The sequence below is a fragment of the Silurus meridionalis genome, chromosome 4 (genome assembly GCF_014805685.1).
Source record: "Silurus meridionalis isolate SWU-2019-XX chromosome 4, ASM1480568v1, whole genome shotgun sequence".
In the NCBI taxonomy this organism is placed as follows: domain Eukaryota; kingdom Metazoa; phylum Chordata; class Actinopteri; order Siluriformes; family Siluridae; genus Silurus; species Silurus meridionalis.
This window is the reverse complement of record NC_060887.1, coordinates 10,111,368-10,130,994: the sequence shown is the minus strand read 5'-3', so window position 1 is coordinate 10,130,994 and position 19,627 is coordinate 10,111,368. Positions and strand designations below refer to the sequence as shown.

The 19,627-nt window shown below is 38.4% G+C and overlaps 1 protein-coding gene across 4 annotated transcripts; it reads left to right on the top strand.

Moving 5' to 3' along the window:
• The first annotated feature begins 1,930 nt into the window (after window positions 1-1,930).
• fam189b (family with sequence similarity 189 member B) lies at window positions 1,931-17,157 on the top strand. Of its 4 annotated transcripts, none has more exons than XM_046846896.1 (15): window positions 1,931-2,400; window positions 2,530-3,279; window positions 5,335-5,391; window positions 5,478-5,585; window positions 5,676-5,792; window positions 7,423-7,530; window positions 7,659-7,819; window positions 8,512-8,611; window positions 8,691-8,751; window positions 8,913-9,159; window positions 10,533-10,864; window positions 11,796-11,864; window positions 12,919-13,088; window positions 13,930-14,064; window positions 14,905-17,157. In XM_046846896.1, the coding sequence occupies exons 2-15, from the start codon at window positions 3,046-3,048 to the stop codon at window positions 15,160-15,162; spliced, it is 2,157 nt and encodes a 718-aa protein (XP_046702852.1). In that variant the 5' UTR covers window positions 1,931-2,400; window positions 2,530-3,045; the 3' UTR covers window positions 15,163-17,157. The 4 variants fall into 4 exon arrangements, with proteins under 4 accessions (XP_046702852.1, XP_046702853.1, XP_046702854.1 ...); XM_046846897.1 differs by having other exon boundaries at window positions 1,931-2,945; window positions 3,072-3,279; XM_046846898.1 differs by lacking the exon at window positions 2,530-3,279 and having other exon boundaries at window positions 1,931-2,483.
• Window positions 17,158-19,627: the final 2,470 nt, after the last annotated feature.

Here is a 19,627-nt window from a genome sequence, read left to right as displayed (position 1 = left end):
ATGATGCAATGTCAGCCCTTGCATCATGATGTCCTGCTTTTCTTGAAAAGTCCGTCTTGTAAATATCCTTGAAAGTGTATCTGTGACCAAATTAATTACTTATTATTATTTACTCCTCTATCTGGCATTGTTGAATTTAAAAAAAAAATGCAATTAAAGCCACATTAGGGCTGCAACTAACGATTATTTCGGTAATTGATTAATCGGATGATCGTTTTATTTATTCCGATTAATCTATTAATCAGATTTTTTAATTTTTTTTATTTATTTTTTAACTTTTTTAATGTTTTGTTATTATAATTGTATTAAACCCTAATTCAGGGTATTGATGTATAAAAGTGTACTTTAATTAGTGCAGAGGCGACATATTGAGTATTTATAGGTTTGGCTTTTTAAAGCTAATATTGGCTGCTTGTTGAGGAGTGCATGGGGGATTTCTCCTTTCAACGAATTCACTTAAAGGAGCAGTGCACCAGAGTTTAAATTTAGGTTAGGAGCTTTTATCCAATCGGATTTCAGCCATCACATCACATGTTGCCAGGGTTGACGGTATCTATCTGCCTTAAGCCTTTAAAATACACAGACGTTTTGTTCAGTTGTGAAGATATACGCATCTAGAATATGTAATTAATTTGTATAATAATTCAAATTATATAAATAAAACATAAATTAATTATACAAACACTCAAAACAAGCATTTGAACGTATTAAAGCCGCAGTGAGTCACGTTTAAAAACACAAGTTAACTGTTGTAGTAGACAAATGCTATAAAAAGAGAATGAAACTATGAAATGAAAGCTAAAAGGCTTGAATAAAAAAAAAAGGGAAAAAATATGCATTGGTGTACAAATACAAAAGCTTTAGCTAAAAACCACAACAGTGATTAAAAATGTTATCATTTACTGTTGCTGTTATTTGCTGCTTTTAGATTTAGCGTTTGTTTTCCTGAAGTTAGCAAACAAACAGTTTACACAATAGCGCTTCATTAAACTATGATGATGAGGAAATACAATTTTTACTCACCGTGCTGACGTTCCCCATCATCCTTGACCCCAGTGTGTTTTCTTTTCATGGCTCATGTATCAGTGTGGTACTTCCATTCCAACTCCTTCCAACTCCACTTTGCATAACTTTCAGGTGACGGTTTTCTTTGTTGTGTTTAATATAAAATGCTCTTATTGTCTTGGATGACTTGGGGCGCACACTTTTTCCTGCTGCGGACGGACCTTGTACTCTCTGCCATTTCGCAAGCGGCTTTGTTAACTTGCCGTCCTATCAACCCTGAACTTGAGCAGCCCAACTATTAGATAACGGCATCCGTTGCCAACTAATTTCATTAGCGATTTTATTGATTAGTTGTTTTAGCCCTAATCCACATGCATATATTTAAGCTTGTGCAGTTTGCTACAGATGTGGGCTGAATGCTCTGACTAGTTCTTTCTCTGACCATCCAATCAAAAGACGGGAAATTGCAGACGTTACAGAATAGACTGGTTAGGGGGCCGTAAAGTGGCCGAAACACAATCTGATTGGTTAAAGCAACAACATCAAGCACCATGACATTTAAACACTAAAGGACAGCAGGTGCTAATTTTAAAGGCTTAAGGCAGATAGATACCTTCGACCCTGGCAACATGTGATGTGATGGCTGAAATCCGATTGGATAAAAGCTCCTAACCTAAATTTAAACTCTGGTGCACTGCCCCTTTAGTAGCACATCTGAGAGAAAAGCTATTATTATATTAAAACGAATGTCAGTGATTATGATAGATTATAGTCTGGCAGAGAAGGTCTTGCTGGCCCTTTCATCCTGCCACTGCTAGAAATATGATATGCATATTAATGTGTTTAGTCATGCGCGTTAGTACCTGGTCTATGATGCCAAAAAAAAGGGCTTTGGACATATGGCCGTATATATAACTTTTTTTTTTTTTTGGCCTATCACTACAGTTGGTTCACTCTGATCGCGCAATGCATCACGGATGTGCATGCCCGTCGGACGCATTTCTCACATCCCTATTGGCTCCCGTGCAGAAGCAGAGCGTCGCTGAGCAACCGCCCTCGTGCAGCATCAGCACCGAAGTCAAGGCGAGTGCCGCATTGCATTGAGCAAATCGCACGAGTTCTCGCGTGCGCCGTGACGCGCTTATCCGGGGCTTTTTAGTTTTCTGTCTCTTTTTTTTTTTAATTTGTAGATTGGGTGTGTGGGGGGGGGCATTAAAGAGAAAGTGTGTTCGCTTGTGTAGGGTAAGAGCAACGTGAGACAGGGTTAACGCGACTGGGTATGTACGTGATGAGAACGTGAGCGCGCACGGACGAGTCCGCATATGGCGGCGATGACGTAGCGCGCAGCAGATGCCCACGTCCGGGATCCGGACAGGGACACGAGAGAGAAAGGGGGTAAAAAAAAAAATGTAAAAAAAAAAAAAAAAAACCCAAGCGATATATTAGAAGATACCAAGTTTACGGATTATAGATCTCCGGTATGTTTTTCTTTTTTAATTATTTGATTTTATTTTTCTTAATGAGGCGTCTTGATATCGAGAACAGTCTTGTAGGATCGCCGGAAAGGATGCAAATCATCTCCAGATGATCAGAAAGTCCAGTTTCCTGCACAGCGGATCCGAGATGGCCGATTATCTCCACCTCCAGCTTGGCCTGATGAAGCAGCGTCCGCTACCGCAATGGCACACGGGTGCAGAGGGATGCGGGAAAGACGCGTGATGAGGAGAAGCGGAGCGGTGATGGGGCTCAGGGAAACCCGTATAGAACTCTGATGACATATAGATAGATAATTATATATTTATATATGTATGGAAGAATGTTTTTTCGTGATGTAAGTTCGTTAATGAATATAGATATATGTATATAAATATATAATCAAGTCAAAGTTTAATACTCAATTATAGGCGACCAGATATATTTTCCCAGGACTCAAAAAAAAGGTAACTTCCGGTCATTTGGATGTTCGCCGAATTTCTGGCGAAGTTTTCCGAAGCCTACTTAAGTAAATATATATAATATATATATATAAAATAATAAAAAATGCCGTCACCGTCCGACACGAGCAGCGCGGCGTCGCTTTCTGGCTCGCGCGCATTGTCGGGGAGCCGCAGAGGCGCTTCTGGCAGGGCGAGGGCGAGCGCGCGCGTGCTGCTCTACCTGGGACTGTGTCACCTCGCGCTCGGCGCCATGGTGCTCGCGTTCAGCTTCACGAGCCTTGCGTTCAGCGCCTCTGCCCGCGTGCGCCAGTCCTGTCCTTTCTGGGCTGGCTTCTTCGTAAGTTCTCTCTCTCTCTCTCTCTCTCTCTCTCTCTCTCTCTCTCTCTCTCTCTCTCTATCACATTGTTATTATTATTATTATCATAATCATCATCATCATCATTATTGTACCACACAAACAATAATCTATTAAAAAACTAATATGCCACAGAAACATTTCCAGTATAATCCAATCCTTAGTATAAAGTCAAACAGTGGAATCCTCAATAAAATACATACCAACCAATACGCAAACACTGGGCCAGTTTAGAAAATCCACTGGAATGCGAAAAACACAGACACCCTGAAGAAAACAACACACACACTTTAGAGTAAAAAAGTTTTAAACAACCCAAAATATACCCATAATATGTTTTATATTTTATATTGGCCAAGCTAGCGAAATTTAGCTTGGATGAAAGATTCCCAGTCAGCCTCATGAGCTAGACACCTAGAATGGTTTTTCAACACTTTTGGAAGGAGTTCCAAGAGGTGTTGAGTGCTTGTTTGCTGCTTTTCCTTCACTCTCCAGGCCAACTTAAACCAAACCATTTCAACTGGATTTGGATTGGGTGAATGTTGAGGGCAGGTCATCAGCGATGCACTCCATCACTTATCATCTTGGACAAATAGCTATAATATAAACTAGAGGTGTGTTTGGGGTCATTGTACTGTTGGAAAACAAATCCCCACTGCAAAAGTGCAAAACAGATGGGGTGGCATATCGCTGGTTTTATACTGTATACATTTATATATAAATATATATTGAAGGTACTGTATTTTTCTTTTGCTAGAATTTTAAATATATTCTAGGAAATGTATGCGAAGTGATGATACAAGTATTGATGAGAGTTGCAGTGTTTTACACTATTTTGCTTTCCACTATGTTACAACATGGCCATGCATAACTCTTATACAGTACACGAAAAGAAATCATTACTACCGTTCTTTATTCCTGTGTATTTGTCCCACTTAATGTTTGATGATTTCAGATCACCAAAGAACAATTATAATTGACAAAAGCCTATATTGAAACAATCGTTTATTAAAGATATTTTCTGCCTACACACAGGCTTGATTAGAATGATGTTTCTAATGCCCTGGTATTCAGGGAGATTTTATCTCCAAATGGAGAAAATGTGGAAACAGTGGTTAAGCTTCCTGGAAGTGACTGGCATAGGAGTGCATTATTAACTGAATAATCTTGTAGGTCACAAAAAAACCCTGACAAACATGTAAGGAACTGTATGCTTTGCTTGGCTCTGATAAGGTTACATTATCAGTGACTGTGCAAAAATCTTTTTCATGGAAGGCTTGCAAAAGTGAAAACTCCATGTTATCCAAGATGAACATAAAGACCTGCCTCACATGTGGCCCAAAACACCTTCCTGGCTCTCAAGCCTTTTAAGATAATGTTTTTTGGACTGATGAGTGAAATTTTATGGAAGACTAGCAATTGGCATAAAGCTAGTGCCGGATTCCACACTACAAACGTCATATAGACTGTCAAACATGGTGGTGCACCTAGAAAATAAACACATTCATTTCTTACTAACTCAGAAGAAGCAAAATTAGGGATGTGGAGTGGCTCAGTCAGAGTGCTGAACCCTATTGAGATGTCTTGGCAGAACTTTAAACAGGTAGTTTATGCTCCAGTGTGAAAGAATGAAAGCAATTCTGCAAAGAGAAATGTTCTAACATTCTTCCACAGTGATGGGAAAAACTGAGCTCCAGTAATTGGACACATTTGGATGCAATTGTTAATGCTAAAAGGGGTCACAACCAGTAGTTCCACTGTTCTAGGTATTGCAAAAGCTTTTTCCTTCAATACATAAAAGAATCATTTCAAGACTATATTTAGTTTCCGTGGAAATGGATCTTTTTGCTTGAGGATCTGAAACCAATACAAATATGCAAAAATTGAGAAAATCTGGAGGGGACAAAGTTTTTTTTATGGCACTGTATTTAAAAGTGAGGAAGTAAAACCATTTACAGTTTAGTGAAAAGTACTTAAATGTAAATGTTCTGATGTAATTGACATGAAATCACAAATATCTCAACCCCTGCACTCCAGGTTGTGGCTTCTGGAATAGTAGGAGTGATATCTTGGAGAAGACCCTTTACGCTGGTGGTATGTTTGTTTCTCATGTAGCAGGAGATCCCTTGTGCTTGTTGACTTGTGGTAAGAGACAATTAAAAAAAATGTGTTTCCTGCAGGTATCACTGTTCATGCTGCTGTCGGCCGTGTGTGTGATTCTCAGCCTGGCTGGATCCATGCTGTCCTGTCAAAATGCACAGATGGTCAAATCGTACCTCACCTGCCAGGTAAACTGCCTACATTATTTCCTTTGTCTTCTATTCTCCTCTCTCTCTCCTCTCCTCTAGCATACTTCCTCTTATGTTTGCTCATTACAGGTGGAGCATGGTCTATGTGTATGTTGTGACCCGAAACAGACATGCTCTTTGATGGAGGATGAGACTTTAGTGCTCTACCTGCATGCCGACTGCCATTCAGTACGGCATCAACTCAAGGTATTTTCATTTCCATTCCACTTTGTAAATAGAAGCAGTAATGGTTAGAGTGAGGAAGTGGTATTGGTTTATGTTTCTCGAAAGATTTCTATCAGTTGTACGTAATTGTGCACTATTATACACACACTGGCATGCAGAAATGCTACAGATGTTTTGCTTCATTGTCTAAGGCTAGCAGGCCCAAAGGGTATACCTACTCATAACATCTAAATTTTTACAGTCTAATGGCTGAGTAAGTTTTAAGCCTACAACACAGCAGGTCTTAAGGAGAAAATGGCTGAAGAAGCACATGCTGCATTTTCAGCTCCAGATGCTACACTTAGAATTCTAATGATATATGAAACTGAAAAATGAGGAGGAGGGGGAGGAGTTTTCGCATTTTTTAACACACAAAAAAATATCACTTACAAGGGTTGCCAGATTTTACAATTATCCAGCCAATCTCCATCTAAGAAGAGACACAGAGATCCGAATCTTGCCCGAAAAGGGCCTCCCTTTTTCCAGTTCCTATATTTTAGAGATTTTTCTTTTTATGTCTAGAGGCCTTCACTAGGTCACATTTTCGTTCTGAGCTTTACATGAGAACCTGCTTTTGTGAGGAATAGATATTATCCACTCCATAATGTCCCTTTCCTAATCCCAATCTTTGCAGCATAATTAACATTAGATAATTGCATCATCTAGCTCAGGGTTCACCAACATTGTGCCCGCAGGCACCAGGTAACCCGCAAGGAGCACATGAGTAGTCCACGGGACCTTTCTAAAAATAGCTGTTTCGTTAAATCATTGTTGATAATTATTATGAGAAATCATTAACATGATCAATGTCTTCACATAGATGACTATCATTAATTTTTAATAATAACATATAATAAAAGGTAAATTGAGCAAATTTGTTATTTCAGATCAAACTGAAAACTGTGTGTATCAAACTGGTAGCCCTTCACATTAATCGGTAGTTCTCAGTTTCAAAAAGGTTGGTGACCCTTGATTTAGCTCAATTTAGGATGAATATTGTAACCCTAGAAATTACCTATAACTATATTAACTTTTGCTGTTCCTTCACAATCCTGCATCTGTGGAATTCTATGAGGTGTCTATCAGATGAAGTAATCAACTGATAGATCTAAATGGAGACATAATTTGGACAAAAGAATTGGGATACATGACTTTTCTAGTCATGTGTGGTTCATTCCCAAACTGTTAAAACAAAGTTGACATAGAGTCGGATAGGACTTTGAATGCAGTAGCATTACAAACCTGTTCCAGCATGACAATGCCCTGTGTACAAAGCCAGCTCCATGAAGATATGCTTTACATGGGTTGGAATCATGAGTGGCCCGCTATAGAATTCTGACAATGACTAGATCACAGGCCTCCATATCCTACATCAGTACCAGACTGCTGCTAACACCCTTGTGACTGAAAGAGCACAAATTATGCACAATTATTAAGGTTATTATAACAGCAGAGGGGAACTAAGGGTGAAATGGGATGCTCAGAAAAACATGCAAATCTTATACCGACGTGTCCACAAACCTTTGCTAATATAGTGTATTAATAATGAGGTTTATTATAAACAGTTGTTTATACATGCCAATACCTATGCATTATGTGTATTTGTTTGTAGGACCTGCTGTTTAGTGCCTGTGGGCTTAGTATACTCTCAACCATCATTTGCACTTTGTCAACCGTCACCTGTAGCATCCATATTTTTTCTCTCGACTTGCTTCATTTGGTGAGTATGAGGCAAGAATACAAAGACGTTTTGCTACAACTTTACATTATGATGTGGGCCAAAATGTATTTGTACACTAAAAAGCACTTAACTGCACACTCTGTCCTTATTCCTCTGTGTCTCTGTAGCTGGCTCCTCACCGAACCCGCTCGGTTAACCCAGAATGCACCACTCCTCAGGATGCCTTTCTCACTAACATGATGGACTTCGAAGAGTTTGTCCCTCCCATCCCTCCACCTCCTTACTACCCCCCTGAATATACCTGCAGCTCTGAGACTGATGCTCAGAGGTGAGACACACACACACACACACACACACACACACATTCACACACATTCACACACACTGCATACACTGCATAACTCCTGGCACTGTGACATGTATGGCAGTATATTTGCTTTGTCATTAGTTATGAAATAATTGCTAATGAGAAAAATTACTGCTTTAGAGCGCCACAGTCTCCTGTTCAAACCTGATATGGTTTTCTGTCTGTTTGGAGCTTTGCATGTACCTGATGAGTAGGCTCGTGATTTATCAAGAACGAATGTCTATACAGTTGATCGTGAGCCGAAAGCTCAAGCTATGGCAGGGACCTTTTCACACTTTTTCATTCGTTTTTTTGCCATAAACACCTTATCTTCTCCTGATATAGAATGGAGCTTAATACACCGTTGTTGTACAAGATGTGCTAAACCTTATAGAAGTGGAACAAGTGGAATTAATCGGTCTGGTTCCTCCCAAGTTTTCTTTCTTCCTCATATCATTTAGGGAGGTTTTTTTCTCACCACCATCATCTTTTGCTTGCTAGTTAGAGATAAATTCAAATAAAAACGTTCTTGCAATCTGCTTCTCTTATCATATACACTGTTAAAAGTGCCACAGAAATAAAATGGAATTGAAATTGGTCTCGTTTTCTTTTTCACAAATCCCAATACATACATCCTGTTTCACAAGCACACGCATGTTTCTGTGTATCTGCAGTATCACATATAATGGCTCAATGGAGAGTCCCGTGCCTCTCTACCCTACAGATTGTCCTCCTCCATATGAAGCAGTAATGGGGCAAAGAGACCCCAGCCAGGTATGTACATGCAAGGAGAATATCTAACTTAATTATATGTATATGTGGTGGTGTGTTCATTTGCTTTGTATGTCTGTAGCCAACTAATGGTGGTGAACCTTCTGCTGAGAGGGGAACTTCTGTGGCTTTCAGTGGTGAAGGTAATCAATTTTGTGTTATTTTTATGTATGCAGTGCCACAATGTATTGTCTGTACATTTCCTTCTTCTATCCCTCTCTCTCTCTCTCTCTCTCTCTCTCTCTCTCTCTCTCTCTCTCTCTCGCTCTCGCTCTCTCTTTGACACTCTCTTTCTTTCCTTCAGTGTCAGGTGACAGCGGCTCTCTGCTAATGTCTGAGATTGTAGACATCCCCGATGACAGCTCTCCATCAGAGGATTCGTGTGTGCTGGAGGTGGCGTTTTCAGTGCGGACACGGGGACGAGGTGTCAGCGAGGGAGGGGAGGGCATTGACTACCACATCCCACAACCACCTTCAGCTCGCTGCTGCTTCAGAGGCGAAAGGTCTAATTCCTGCTCCTCTCCCAGCACCTACAACACCTCCACCTTTAGGTAAAAAGTACTGGTGATCATAGTTTATTAATCTATAAATCATTACTTAGTAGTGTATAAATGTATTTTAGAAAACAACAAAAGAAAAGTTAAGAAAAAGTACAACTATTTTTTAAATGTTTTTATTAGGCCTTGACTTTGCATCTGCCTGCAAAAATTGGGATGGTTATGGGGTCATACTCATGATAGCAAAGATAGATGGAAGTGCTAGGTGAAGAAAGTTTAATTCAATAAACAAATCAAGGCAAACAAATCCAAAACAGATAGCAGAATCAAAAATGTGGAACAGGCCATGGTCAGGCGATTAGCAAACAACAATACTAGGGCATAAACAGGAACAAGAAACGAGAAACAAAAAGTGATCGAGAAACCAGAAAAACTTGAAACATGAAACAAAACGGTTTGTTGTGTTTCCCTGACCCTAACCCCAGTTAAACTGCATGCGCTACTATAGAGAAGCATTTCTACACAAACTAATAAAGACGGAAGTAGGAACAGCTGTGAACGGGAAAACACGTAAAGACAAGGACCAGTGATGAGACAGAGGTGGAGACATTAATAAACACATGTTGCAATGAATACAAGGACAGGAATGAAGAAATGGACCAGTGCTGCAAGCTGGCTCACTTTTCACTAGCTGGTATGTAGCACTCTGTTTAAGGAGGGAAGAATTCCTGACATAATTACTGACCTTAAAAGTAAAACATTAATATCATAATCTTTAGCCAGTGGAAAAAAATCACTAAAATGTGCATATAGAGAACAGTTGATTGACATGTTGATGACGGGTTTGAATGCGGGTGATTTTTACCTTATGTGATAAGACAGAAACTGATGTGGATAATGCTGATAATTGAAGTGATTAATTTGCTGTTGTAAATTTACAATTTTACCTGGATTAAACAGGAATGTTTTCTTCTAAATACAATAGAGAATTAACAAAAGGAAGGCATCCCTGGGTCCCCATACATACACTATTGCTACATCACTGTTTAACAATTTCTTATTGGCTATGTGTAATTAAAACTTTATCTCTATAAGTCATTGCTGCCTTCAGCACCACCGTACACCATCAATTCTAGCAGTACATGCATTTTTTTACTCATGCATTATAAAACTTTTTGCATCGCTGCAGAACCTTTTGAGATAAAATACTGATGTGCATAATCTAAATCCTTTACATACAACCGCCTGGTGAATGGAGCTTCTTGGTAGCAAATACTTCTGCATATTTTACATGCTAATTAATTTAATGTTACAATAGGAACGATCACATCAGGAAATTTCCTTGATTAAATAATGGAAATGTGAAGCAATAAGGAAAAGAACAGTACAGACAAAATGTAATTAGAATTCTTCTATCCCATCTATAGGTCTCCAGTAATGCGACGCCAGGCCCTGCTTGCCTATAGTTGTTCTCAGTTAGAGATGCTTGGTAGTGCTGCCTTCACACGCTCCTCTGTCCCAGAAATCCTGGTGTGTCCTTGTTCTTCATCTCGACGCGACTCTTCCTCTGACGCAACCAATCCACGAGCTATGCCCTCCTCAGGTGTAACTCGAGATCACCTGTGTGGTGTGTCTCCTGGGCTCCATCCGGTCCCTTGTGTCCATTGGAGATGTGGCCGGGACATTAGGGAGAGTGAAGCCCCACTTCCTTTTATGAGGTCCCACAGTGACCCAGGACTGAGCTCTTCCAGTGATACAGGTGTGTGAGCGCTACTTTTTTATTTTGGGGTCATAGCAGACAAAAGGTTGCTATCGAATGTTTGTGTGTGCATCTCCGGCCGTTTGATTTTAGCTCCGTTCATACAGAATGTGGATGGGATAATGCTCAGCAGCAAGTGTAGCAAGGAGAAGGTTTACAAGAACCAAATCTTTAACCCTAAACAAAATCAGTTTATATTAATTGCATTCAATGCAGCTCTACAGTTCTACAGTAAAGCAATGCAACTGTATATTATGACAGGAAAACGTGTCACTCATATACCACACTCATATGTGGATCCTCCCCAAACTGTTGCTACAAAGTTGAAAGCCCTGATATAAACCCAGTTGAACACCTTTGGTATAAACTTGAATAGCCAGTGCACAATGGGCCTCCTCAACCTCACATCAGACATCACCATTCTAACTAATGCTCTTGTGACTGAATGACCACAAATCCCTACACCCACACTCTGAGTAAACTAGTGGAAAGTGTTCCTAGAAGCATGGAGTTGAACAGCAAGGTGTGACTTTAAATCTAAAATAAGATGTTTAAAAAACACATATGGGTGTGATGGTCACTATAGTTGGAGTTGTATGTTAAATCTTTTTATAATAATTTCTATTTCTCATTACCAAACTAAAAAAGAAGTTTAAAAGTTTGTGTAATTTTATGATATTTCCAAATATTCTCCAGGCATCAGTAATCAGTGGTTAAATCATACTGATCAGTAGTACTATGGGTGACAGGAGATTGTTATAGTAATACCGGCCTTTGTTGTACCTCACAAAAACTGCAATATTCAAATAAACATTCACTTACTGTTTTTTTATGAATGTTCCAATTTGCAATGTGTTATAGAGCTTTAATTTATTATATATCCATTATATTATTACTATTATATATATGCTTAGTGCTGTGCCTTTTGCAGGTGGCTTTACAGGCTCTGTAGGCAGCAAAGGAGTTGGTGAGGGTGGATCTCATACCTCATCAGACACAGGTAAGACTTCCCGATGACTGATATTAAAAGGAAATGTCTGAAAACCAATAAGTACACTTTACAAACAAATGTTTTTAGCTGATCATAAGTTTTGTATTCTGACCATTTGCTTTTTGGCCATCCCATTCCACATTTTGCCCCCATTTGCTGTTCCAACAACCTCCGCTCTTTTTGGATGATGTTGCACTAGAGTGTGGAGATTTGTGCTTATTTAGCCTCAAGGAAGTTTGTTTTTCCAACTCATTGCAAATAGTAATAATATTTAGGTTTTAACTTTAAAGTATAAACTGGATCATGGCTAGTGTAAAAGGGGAGAGTTGAGTAGAATTAGTTTATACTCTCTGAACCTCTGAGGGAAAAGGTCTTATCAGAAAAGCTTCTCTTTTAAGAACCATTTACTTTAAGGTTCTTTGAGGAACCTAAAATGGTTTTAAAATACTTTGCCATAGATTTAGTAAAACTTGCCAAAGTTGTTCTTCAATAATTGGAGATTTCTTTCTGACCTTGTGATCCAGTTCATCCTAGAGCAGTTAAATAAGATTTAGATGCAGTGACTGGGAAGGCCATTCCATGATAGATAACACTCCAGCCGACTGTTTGCTCTCTAAATAATGATTACAGAACTTGGACGTATGCTTCGGGTCATGTTGTATGGTGAAGTCACAGAGTGACAGTCCAGACGGAATTGCATGGCGTGTATCTCAGAAGCCATAAAAGTCTTTTCCTAATTTTAAAAGTGTTTTCAAACTTTTGACAGATAATGTAAGAACATTCAGCATCACATAGAGGATGCTGCATCAAGTTTACCTGAGAAATGCTCCTGTGCTATTAAAAAAAAAAAAAAAAAAAATGGCTATAAAACATAAATAAAAGCATAAGAAAATGAGTTGGTGCAAATATTAGTCAAATGCAAAATTGCCCCATGTACCGGATACCTCTGTGTGGAAGTAGCAGGATTAAAATAAATGCTTCAATTTATTTTAATAAAAGTATTATTTAACCTGGCACAAAAAAAGTTTTGATCTCAAATTTTGGAATTCCTGTTTTGCTGCAGGCCGATTGTCAGCTTGTCTACTGCTGCAGAAATCTCCTCTGGTGTCCACTGGCACGCTGCCCAGGAAGGGAAGCCTGAAGGCTACCACAGAGCAACTACCCTCCAAACAGCCTCTGACCAGCTCTCTGCGCATTCACAAAGGCTGCACTCAATCTTTGGGAGACCTCAAGGTTATTATTATTACTTTTTAAAAAACTTTTTACAAACTAGCATTGTGTTGCATATGTATTAATTTTTTTCTATCCTTATTGTTTGGCTTTTGTTTTAAAATGAAGAAAATTGAATTCTTCGTCCTGCAAAAAAATGCAAAACTAGGAAACCAGAACCAAGAACCAAAACACTAAATACCATAAAACATTGACATAGACCTTACAATTATTTAATTTATACAACTTAGGGGCCTTGCTCAAGGGACCAGCAGTGGCAGAATGCCAACATCTTAACCACTGAGCTGCCACTTTTCGACTGACATTGAGTGGGTTGTGGGTAAAGAAGATCCCGTTTATTATTATACTGATATTAGTATTGCATGGCTGTTTATTTTTTTTTACCAGAAATTACTAAAAATTCCATTTCCAGCTGCAATGCCTTTTTTGGACTACCTGGTTAACAGTAGAAATAAATCATTGCAATAACTGTGCAAAATTATAAATCTGTGTATCCTATTACACTCTTTAATGACAAAACAATTTGCACGCAACGCTGAAGGCCTGGTGGTAAAGCTAAAAGAGTTGGTTCTCTGCAGCATAAAGGTTCATGTCTATTAACAGAGCTGCCTTGTAGGTCAATGGATAGTATTGTGCAGCTCTTTGGCCAATCGCAAGTCATGGAAATCACTATGCTATTGTCCAGGGATTTCAATTTAATTGAATTTAATTTAATTCATATTTTTTTTGTATAGCGCTTTTAACAATGAACATTTTCCCTGTGAACATCTTCTGGTGTCAGCAGAAAAGCACAGAAAGAAGTCTCATATCTCAGATTTCCGAAATACATCTTTTCTATATGCAGGTGACAAGAGTGCTGGTGCAGCGCTTGCTACAGAGGTCCAAGCGAAATCTAGCCCTTGCCTCAGAGCATACTGGGAACTGTGGTCAGAGACCCAAAAGGAGAGTGGCAGGAGAGGGAAACCTCCCATTCGATCAGGTAAGAAGATTACAGAATTTTGAAAAGAGAGTAATGTAATAATGGTAAGCTAGCTACATTATCTGAATCTGTATAGTAATTAATGTAGAAGATATATGTGGTGTGAAGCAGGTGGTGGAGTTACTGCATTAGCAGTTGAAAGAGGCTTTGGTCATGTACAGCTGAATGGAAAGCTGCCACCAAATGTTTCCTTTTCCCCTGTAACCTACTACTTTCAGCCTTCATCATTAGGTGTGATGTGTGAAGTTTCAAGGCAGCTATTCCCCTCCTGATGAAATAGTCAATCTCCATACTAGTGCTATTTGATTCAGCTATAACAGGGGTTTTCAAACATTTACAAACATTGGACATTTTTCCCAGAACATTCTTGCAACCTGGTTGCACGGCCTGGTACAGGGTCGTGACCTGATGGCCTCTGAGATATTACTTTTAGTCTAGGTTAGCCAGTAACACAAAATTGGCTATAGTCAGCAACCAAATCAATATTCCAACTTGTTTAAAGATACAAAAAAACTGAAATTTTAAGAAAGACAATTAATAACGTTTGTCTAAACAAGTAACAAGCAACTGTACATTTCAATTAAAATTCAATTCAGCTTTATTTGTATAGCACTTTTAACAATGGACATTTCCCTTGTCCCAGAGAATTCAGAAATGGGTGTTTTTGTTCTGACCATTAGCGTACTTCTAAACTAGGTCCAAATTTGAGTTTGAGTTTTCAGTTTTAGAGTATTCTCATTGTACGTTTTTTGCTCCTTTCTTTAAAATCTTCAATATTTTTTAGCCCAAATGTAATTCCATACACTCTGAAGTCAAATAAATGTACGGCAATGTGTGTAGGTCTTGCGCACCTCTTGGGGTGCCAGCAGAGGGCAGCAATACCAGCAGCGTTCGCTTCACCATCGCCGTGGGCACCACCATTCTCACAGCGAGGGCCATCCTGTCATCCTTCATGCTGATCCCGACCCTGCGAGAACAGAGGGGATCCACCTGCGCAGCTGCGGCGACCTGAGCTCTATGTCAGCCGTGTCATTGCACAGGCTCCAGCCACACGTCCATACATCATCTGGAGCGCTGCAATTCGACTCGACTCTTTGAGCGAAAGCAGGGCTTGTGTAAAGCAGTGGAGATGAGAGGCTGTTTGCCAGGAGAGAGGGAAACCAACATCTTGATTATTTGACAGTCAGTGGGACAGACGTGAGATGTCATCGTGAATAAGATGTAACATCATTCTTGACTTTTGTTTATTTGGATAAGTTGGAAAGCTGCAGAAATCTGTGATATCCTCTCACAGATCCTGAGAAAACCCTCTGAGAGAGATGCTGACTGATCCCTTTATAAAATATGGACCCATGGCTGCCAGTGCCTCGACATCACGGTGGTGTTCTGAACTCAAAGGACAGTGTGAGGAAGTGATTTATCTCTCACAGTGCTTCCAGTCACTACACACAAAACAGCTTCCATTAGTAAAAAAACTAAAAACTAATTCCACACTGTTTATATGCATATCTATGCTTGGTTCGGGTAAAAGCACTGAGCTCTTTGTGTGGGTTTTATAGTCTGTTCTGGACCTCTGCAGATCGAGCTAAAAGATTGTGAAATCTCAAAGGGCCATCACACTGTATGAAGCAATGCCTGTATGAAACATTTGTTTTGGTTTGGTATTTAGTTTCGACTCTTCATCTAGATAACGTCACAATGTAGAGCGCTGACATTTATTCCTGTCAGTGAGTCCCTAAAAAACACTAAACAATGCAGCATAAAGCAAAATGATCTCCAATTAACACACACACATACTCCCAGTACACCCTCATCACTCTCAATCTATATATCATTCCATTTATGAGCTACGATTAAATTGCACTTTATTTGCGTCGCTGCATGCTTAAAAAAAAAAAAAAAAAAAAAAAAATTAAGAAGTAACATGATGTAATGGATTAATTGATTATTTGCATATTTTTCTTTGTTGGAATTGGATTCTTGAAACTGTGCAACATTTGCTTGTTTATTTTATTTATTTATTTATTTTATTTGCATGTGAGAGTTTTTCTTGTTTTTTTTTGACACAAAAAACGTGTGAACTATGTGTCAGCATGATTAAGGAATGCTGCTGATAAGCAGAATCTCTGGCAATAAAAGGATAAACATCTAATGCACAGTGCATAGCTACAGAATAAACTAAAATAAGGATTAGGGGCACTTATTATATTTATCAAATGTGTTTTCTTGATGTTGAAATTCGGTTTATGATGAGTTTAAAGTGTTAATTATGCTTTGAATGAGTCCTCTAAACAAGTTTTTCTTAGTGAATTACATGAGGGCCCACTAAAAATTTAAAGGAAAAATGGCCATATATGGACGTATAAGTTTGCCATTGTGCTGATTAGCCACTTTTACATAGTTAATAATGATTAAAATGAAGGTATAACAGTTAGATAGTTAGATTTTTTGTTTGTTAAATATTAGGTAATAAAGTTTTCCTCATAGCATAGACATTTTTAATTATTTGTTCATGAAGAGCATGAAGGTGCTATTTCTAAAATCGATGTTGACCTTAGACCTCCAAGGAGTCTTAACAAATATGGACCAGCCCATTAAAGTAATATATGTCCCAGAGGATATGGTTGTTCTGAATGGACTTGGTAAGAGAAGTCAATAAAAACGTAATAATAGCAGCCTTGGAATGCAACCCATTTTTCTCAGCCGAGCCTGATCATTAGTGTCAATTAAGTTTATTTAAGAATAAAAATGCCTCATGCCAGTGTAGGATCTTCTATTAAGGGAGAAAACTGGAGAACCAGATCAAGTGCCGTGAACAACCTGTTTATTAATGTACAGAACTTGAACTCTCTAAAGCACTGAAAACAACTTGAAAAAGGAGCTTAAAATCCTACCTCCTGCTTTGCACTCTTGAGGTAATATTATGAGGGAGTTAAAAATGTATGGTCTTATAATACAGCCTGCACACACTGTCTGTACGGGGACATTAAACTGGGAACTTTATGGCAACTTTAATAATCAAAAGGTGAGCAAACGTAATGAACTTTTAATGCAAGTTTTAAATGTATTAAAGCATATTAAATAAAATGCATAGTCAACAGAACCATGCTTGTGAGGTGTTATTGCTTTATAATCATGAAGTGTTTCCATCCTAAGTATTTAGGAAAAAGGTTTGGTTTTTTATATTTTGCTTTAAGGCAAGTACTGTACAGAAAAAGGATCGCACCCAGAATAGGATCTGCATACTTTGTCTACAGAAGTCATTTTGCATTTCATCATTTCACATCACAGCACTGTATCTGTGGTTCCTAAGTTGCATGCACAGCACCGTCCCCAAGTTGTGGGTTTTTTTTTTCTTTTTTTTAAGCAGTTCCTATAGGTAGATATCAGTGCATCCCAATATTAAAGACACTGCTTTAAGGTTTAAACTAAATGTATTCAGAAATCTTGGAAAATTGGCAATAGTGACAAATGAAGAACACTTATCAGGGACATTATAAGAGTCCTCTGAACCAAGAGTCCTATGGCAACATTAAGGGAGCTGCAGGATTAAATCTTTTGTACTTCTCAGTCCCAAAATAAGAGGGTTTTCTTGTCAGATATACACTACAGCACAGTGAATTTTTTTATTTGCATATCCCAGCTTGACCGTTAAACCTCTGACATTCCGATTAGCAACCAAGAGCATTAACCACTAAGCCACCACTTCCCTAATGGGTAGGGTGGCTAAACATCCAAGCTCACTTAAATCAACCTAAAAAATATGGGGAAATTATAGGTACCCATATAGAATCTGTAATATTATTAATAGTCATAATGAAAAGTGTATTGCTTTGAAAGTTTTGGGTGTCTATAATATGAGCATGTTATGTCTAGTGGATACCATTAAAAACCAACAATTAGACATTCCCAGGCCTCATGATGAAATGTATTCAGAAATTCCCGACCCATCATATCCTGTGGTTGGGTCACAGATTGCAGATCACAGGTCAGTGGAGGTCCACGATTGGATTTTGGATTGTTTCCTCTAGTGCTATTTTGACTTTTGATTGTTTTGCCTGACACACTTCCAGATTGCTTTGTTTTATCATGATCCCAGCCAACTTATTAGGTTTTATAGCCTGTCAGAATTCCAGTGTGTTTGTGAACTGTGCTATAGTATGAGTTTTTTCAGCAAGCAGGATTTGCTGAACCAACAGACTTGCATTGTAATAATGTAGTTATTATTAGGCAAAATGCTGAGCCTGAAAAAAGGCTGTGCAATAGCATATATGCCGTATACCCAATCATTTGTCTCTCTTCCAACTCTACATGTTCCCCAGATGCCTAATGTGATAGTAAATTATCCTGATTCTATGGTTAATCAGGATCTCAACCTCAGGACATACCTGATTCATCCAGATGCTCTGCTTTTGCTAGTAGCTTCTGCATATCTGATGCTCCTTTAACTGCTGTGGATAATCCCAGTTGGATACCCTCAAGATCTGCACCTCCCAAAAAGACTATATGTCTATAGCTCAGCCTTGTTTCAATGAATTCTCTTCTGAGTCTGGAGATTTGTACCGCTGCAGCAATCACACTTCTGAGCTCATCCCAGGACATTTATTCACAATTTGCTCCTACTAGACATCAGTTCAGCAAAATGCATCTTCTAAGGATGTATAGTTTATTAATCTATAATCTCACATAAATCCAGAAAAATCAGATCACGCTTTACGCAAATTTGGAAAATCAATCTTAAATCGCAAAGCACACCGTAAATAATACAGTGTAAGGATCCAGTGGTAGGGGATTTCTCTCGTAGAATACCAATAGAGTGAAATACTGTGTAGAAAACCTGATCGTTTTTTATTTAGATGTTTGTGTTATGACGTGAGTCAATGTAAAGACATTTACGTTCTTAAAAAAAATTTTTTAATTTGTATATCTTCAAAAATGACCTTTCTTTTATATGTCTGTAATTTATATAAACATATTACAAAATACATCACTTTTCAAATATAATATCAGGTTTCCTGAGACTACTGGTGATTTTTTTTTAACAAAACAATGTTAAGCAAATGCTCTCTTTGGTGACATAATAGTGACTATATAGTGTCTTTTTTTTATTATAGAAACATTTAATGTTCCTATTTATAAAGGACTTTTTTTTACAGCACTGTACACATATAGATTTGTTTGGACAAAGTAAATCTCCATACCAATACGTTACCTATACTGTTGCATATAAACAAAAAGATCATGCATGTGTCTCTCAAAAACCATAAAAAAATAAATGTTTCCAGACTTTTGACAGACACATTGTTTTTGCCTTAAACTAGAGACACATGCTCTTTTTGTTTATATGCAACAATGTCGGTAAAGTATGAAGATTTACTTTGTCCAAACAAGTCTATAAGTCTACAGATGTTTTACTTTATATTCATTTAAAAATCCTCTCGTAGCATGAATAACAGCTTAACACACTCTTGGTATCCGGACAGTTTGTTTCTCCAAACATTCAGCTAAAATACTTTCAGCCATTCCTCTTGTAAAACTTGCCAGAGGTGCTCTTCACTAGTTG